Consider the following 5,816-nt stretch of genomic DNA (forward strand, 5'->3'; position numbering starts at 1 on the left):
AAGATATATTACATGTTATTCATACTATTCAGGTGAAATCAAATAGATATATATATATATATATGGATTTAAAGAGAAAAAAAAAGCTATTCGTACACATGATCAATGAGGGATGAAAAAATTCATTTTGAAAAATGTTAGGGATGAAAAAATTCATTTTATAAAATGTGAAGGACGAAATAATTCATTTTGTAACATGTTAGGGACGAAAAAATTCATTTTGCAAAATGTAAGGGACTATGAATCGAATTATGTAAAATTTGATTTGATAATTTTGCTCTTAATAAATGATCATGTATAAGGTACTTGGTGGATTCTGACAAAAAATTAGTTAAAAATCTAGGTAAGGACCAAAATTAATCAATGTGAATTCATAAAGGACGTAATATTACACTTTTAAAAGTGAGGGACGAAAAAAATCATCTTGCAAAATGTGAGAGACGTTTTGAACGATTTTTTCAATTTTTTAATATACAGTAGATCATTATGGACAACCGAGATTTTGCTTCCAAATTTGCGCCCGTAGTCAGATAATGTTTGTTTTTTCTATTTTATAATAAATCCAAGGGTCCCATCCTCCACACATGCATTTTTTACAAACCAACATAAGCCTTGCCATTAGAAGTTGTTTTGCACACACCACTAGATTTTCCAAATGGGTACTTAATAGTGGGTCTTACTAAAATTTTTAGTAACTTCTGTGACATGCACCTCTGAGGGTAAAGATGAAAAGTTTGGAAGGAAATATTGTAGCATGACTCCAATTGGGGATGGTAAAAAAGTGAAACCTGACATTAACAATAATAATACGGAGGCTGTAATTGATTTTGATCATTTGTCACTACAACAAAAATGACCTTTCCTGACATGTCTATAAGGACATTTGCTGGTTTCTGCCATTATAGTAAACATATCATGACACTTATTAATAAATTCAATAATATGTACTATAATTTTTTTATTTTATCATGATATACAAATAATAATGTGCCTTTAGGCTACCTATGATGACACTCTGGAAACTGTGAGATGAACCAAAAAAAAAATGAAAAAACACAGAAAACGACATCGTTTTATTTTGGCTCCAAAACACTTGCTGAAGTACTGTGAAGTTTCATTTTGCCGGCAAAAGGACTTGGTGAAAATTTTCTTCTTCTCATCTCTCTCACCTCTCAGCATACAAGCATTCTCGGCCAGTCCAGAATGTTGGTAGCAATCGAAGCTATCTCCGCAAACAACCATCTTCATCTTTTCTAACCTCAACTTTAAATCCCTCGGCTAAGACATCTGGAAGGGCAGGCAGGAAGTAAAAGCTGAAGAACGGAGCTCTACATTGGGAAAGCGGGAAGATACTTCAGGCGCGCATATCTTGTTCCAAAATTGAAGTGGTAAACACAATGAAGCTGTTGCCCATAACCTGTTCGATAAAATGTCAATTCCCCCCTGTTTTTCATTTTTTTCTGTGAATCTCTTTTAATGTTAATATATGAAACATAGTTGTAAAACTGTATTGTATTTTTTAGTCTTTTTTCTTTTTTTTCTTCCCCTATCCATTTTCTTGTTGAACTTCCACCCCTCCCAGTTCAGGATGACATAGCATTCATGATCTGCACTCGTGCAATACATCCACCTGGTATCTAACTAAACACTCATGAATCTCAGTAGCCTTTTCCTGCCAAATCTTGTTCTTGTACTAAAATGGGACATCATATGTACTAATGGCAGCTGCCGGCTTACCTCTGTTGTTCATTGATGCTCCTAAACTGCATCGCCTCAACTTTTGGTACGCTTTGTTCCCTGGGGCTGCTGCATGCATTCTCTTATGTTTAATTGTAAGTTTCTTTCTTCCTATCATCCAAATGATTTTCTTTTCTGTGGTGTTCAAAGTGCATTAACGGTTTCTCTTAGCAGCCAATGTGCATTGCATATAGAAATCGATAGCTCCATTTTGCTACAAATAGCTTGAGCTTCTGCATTCCAGTAATGGCATAGCTCTGTTTCTTCCTGCTTCTCTCTTTACCTCCAGTAATGTTCATTGATGTTACCTGAAGGATAATTTCAAATTTTGATACGGGAAAGTCCTCAATCCAGAAGTCCTAAAAATTTTGCACTCCACTCAATAATCAAGAGGAAGAGCTGGGCAAAGTTTTCATGACTTCTATTTCTTGTATGTAGTCAGCTGATTAGGGAATGAATCAACAATGAGGAGAATGTTTAATTTCCTTTTCTGCTCCCACAGTTGACTTGATTTTTATGATTATGTGCATGAAATTGTACTCCTGGGACCAAAAAAAAATTATGAGTATAAAATAAAAAGCTAGATAGATTCTCTTCTTTCTTTCACATTTCACTACACACCAGAGATGTATCTATACTTTGATGGAAATTTAGTAAGATTCTTGAATTTCACCTTTAGTCTTCATGCTCATGTGTTTGTTTAACCTTTGACATTTCAGATTGAAGTTAGGAGTTTTGCGAAGACGCGAGTGCAGGAGTTGGTACGAAGGGCTTTGTTCTGGTATTAGGTAAATAAAATTTCTATCCGCTTGCTTGCAAATTCTGTTTTTACAGATTGTTGAGAAATTTTGCATTTTGTTGATTTCCTTTATTTGCTGGGCTGCTTTATTTAGTAGACTGTAAATTCTTGAACTTGAAATTAGGGACTTGTAAGCCATGGCCTGAGTTTAAAAAATCAGGGCGCTTCTTATTCTCAATGATTTTATGGGATTTGTCTAGTTTTCTAAGTACTAATGTGTAGTTGTTGTTTGCATGCTCTTGGAAGCTTGTTGGAGGACATTTATTTATATTCAAAGTATGGATAAAAGATGGATGGATTTTCCAAGAACAAGTGAAAAGTACGAGACAGGACTTCAAATGTTTCTAAACTTTGCATTTTCTAGATCAAGTTGTGACGGAAAGATTTTGTGTCCTTGCAAAGATTGCGACATGGGTGTTTGTGTGACAAAAATGGAAGCATATGATCATTTGAAAGTGGTAGGATTTATCAAGGGTTATAATAATTGGATAGCACATAGAGAACTTTCAAACTACAATGAAGCCACATCTAATTCTGAAAATACATCAACTGGGGTTTCAAATGGGACTAATGACATGCAAGACTTGGTCCATGATGTATTTGAGATACCACATGGAACAAATGAATTGAATAGAGAAGGGGACATTCCTGTTTCAGAGGCTGAAAAATTTTACAAATTGATTGATGATTCTCAACAGGATTTGTACAGGGGTTGCAAAAATTTCTCGAAATTGTCTTTCATTATTCGTTTGCTTCACCTAAAATGCCTGGGTAAGATGAGTAACAAGATTTTTAATATGCTTGTTGAGCTGTTGAGAGAAGCATTTCCAGAGGCCATGACTAATTTGCCGTCTTCTTACTATGAGGCTGAGAAATTGATGAATACATTGGGGTTGGGTTATGAAAAGATCGATGCATGTCCTAATGATTGTTCTCTTTATTGGGGTAGTGCTGAGAAAAGGACTTCATGCGAAACATGTAACGAGCTTAGGTGGGTTGCTTCAGAAAATGATCCAACTGGGGAAAAAAGGAAAATTCCTCAAAAAGTGTTGTGGCATTTTCCCTTAAAACCTAGATTACAAAGACTATTTATGTCTTCTAAAATTGCATCTCAAATGAGATGGCATGAGGAAAAACGTACAAAAGATGGTTGTATGAGACATCCAGCTGATTCTCCAGCTTGGCAAACTTTTGACCATCTACATCCAGAATTTGCTAAGGATTGTCGAAATGTTAGATTGGGGTTGGCATCTGACGGGTTTAATCCATTCAACAACATGAGTTCTACACACAGTACTTGGCCTGTAGTTTTAATACCATATAACTTACCTCCGTGGATGTGTATGAAGCAACCGTACTTCATGTTGTCCTTGTTAATACCCGGACCATCCTCTCCTGGGAATAATATTGATGTTTATCTACAGCCTCTAGTTAAAGAATTGACCGAATTGTGGGATTTTGGCATTCAAACTTATGATGCATCCCAAAAAGAAAATTTTCAATTGCATGCAGCTCTGTTGTGGACCATTAGTGATTTCCCTGGATATGCAATGTTATCTGGCTGGAGCACTAAAGGTGAATATGCTTGTCCTGTTTGTCACAAGTTCACTCATGCACGACGGTTGACTCATAGTTTCAAATATTGCTATATGGTCATCGGAGATTCTTAGATAGTAAGCATAAATTTAGAAAGCAAGCCCAATTCTTTGATGGCACCGAAGAACATGGAAAGCGACCACCATTGCAAACCGGGGATATGATTGTGAGTGAATTGGGAGACTTGCAAATTAAATTTGGAAAACTTGTGAAAGGTAATCCGAAGCTGCCTTTCAATTGGAAAAAGAGGAGTATTTTCTTTGACTTGCCATATTGGAAAGATAATGTCTTAAGACACAATCTTGACTTCATGCACATTGAGAAGAATGTTTGTGAAAATATTTGGGGGACATTGCTGGATATTGAGGATAAAGCAAAGGACCATTATAATTCCCGCCGTGATTTGAGAGAAATGGGAATAAGAAAAGAGCTGCATCCCATTGAGACAGAACCTGGAAAGGTGTACTTACCTCCATCTTCCTTTGCAATGGATAAAAAACAGAAAACTATGTTTTGCAATGTGCTAAAAAAAGTGAAAGTTCCAGATGGTTATGCAGCTAATGTCTCAAGATGCGTTCGAGTAAAACCACCAAGAATTTCAGGGCTTAAAAGTCATGATAATCATATCCTAATGCAGCAATTGATGCCTATAGCTTTGAGAAAGACTTTGCCAAAATCAGTGCGCTATCCTTTGATTCGATTGAGTAGATACTTCAGGCAGCTTTGTTCTAAAGTTATTTGTCCTCAAGATGTGGTTCGTTTGGAAAGTGAAATTGCCGTCATACTCTGCGATCTTGAGAAATGCTTCCCACCAACCTTCTTCGATGTCATGGTGCATTTAGTTGTTCATTTGGCAACTGAAGTGAAATTAGGTGGCCCGGTGTATTATCGTTGGATGTATCCTATAGAGAGGTACTGCTTGTAATTCTCATTATGCCTTAAATGTTTATTCCTTTTTTGCTTTCTTTGATTTGTGGAACTAATTAGAGAGGTTGGAATGATGATACTTTAGGTACTTAGGAACATTAAAATCTTATGTTCGAAATAAAAGTAGGCCTGAAGGTTCGATTGCTCAAGGGTACTTGGCAGAAGAATGCATTAACTTTTGCTCATTGTATCTTGCGGACTATGTTGAGACAAAATTCAATCGTCCAAGCAGAAATGAAGAAGTACATAAGGAAATTGAAGATGGTTTAGATATATTCTCTGAATCAGGACATCCTTTGGGGAGGGGCAAGCCAACAGTCTTTGATGCTCATATCTTGAGTAAAGCACATCAGTATATTTTATTTAATTGTGATGCTGTCACACCTTACATAGAGTAAGTTCAACTACAACTTGATGCATTAAAATTTTATTGTAGAATTCAATGCATGATTACAATTTTGACTCATGTACTTCTAGGCAGCATCGTATATTGATAGAAGAATGACATCCTCAAATTCCACAGCATCTAAAAGAGCGCTTGCACAGCGAAAATTTTGCATGTTGGTTTGCTGAACATGTAAGTAAAATTCTGAATATTAAGTACAATTTGAATTGTAGGACTTCAAATATAGTTTCATCTTTTTTTTATTTATTTATTTACTCTTTTTTTTTTTACAGATTGACAAGTTAGAACTTCCTCAAAATGTTTCGGTGTTGAGAGAGTTGAGGTTCCTTGCTAAAGGTCCAGATGTTGTTG

The 5,816-nt window shown here is 35.8% G+C and overlaps 1 protein-coding gene across 1 annotated transcript; it reads left to right on the top strand.

Moving 5' to 3' along the window:
- Positions 1-2,946: 2,946 nt before the first annotated feature.
- On the top strand, positions 2,947-5,457 carry LOC113772652. Its single transcript, XM_027317252.1, has 3 exons — positions 2,947-4,111; positions 4,207-5,044; positions 5,187-5,457. Exons 1-3 carry the CDS (start codon positions 2,947-2,949, stop codon positions 5,455-5,457), a joined length of 2,274 nt encoding a protein of 757 aa, XP_027173053.1.
- Positions 5,458-5,816: the final 359 nt, after the last annotated feature.

Source organism: Coffea eugenioides, chromosome 1 (genome assembly GCF_003713205.1).
Source record: "Coffea eugenioides isolate CCC68of chromosome 1, Ceug_1.0, whole genome shotgun sequence".
Lineage (NCBI taxonomy): Eukaryota > Viridiplantae > Streptophyta > Magnoliopsida > Gentianales > Rubiaceae > Coffea > Coffea eugenioides.

Bases quoted from the DNA above. Each gene is read 5' to 3' on its own strand.
- LOC113772652 (XM_027317252.1), top strand. From the start codon at position 2,947: ATGGGTGTTTGTGTGACAAAAATGGAAGCATATGATCATTTGAAAGTG. The intron at 4,112-4,206 runs GTGAATATGCTT...GGAGATTCTTAG, and splicing joins ATCTGGCTGGAGCACTAAAG to ATAGTAAGCATAAATTTAGA. The intron at 5,045-5,186 runs GTACTGCTTGTA...AAATAAAAGTAG, and splicing joins TGGATGTATCCTATAGAGAG to GCCTGAAGGTTCGATTGCTC.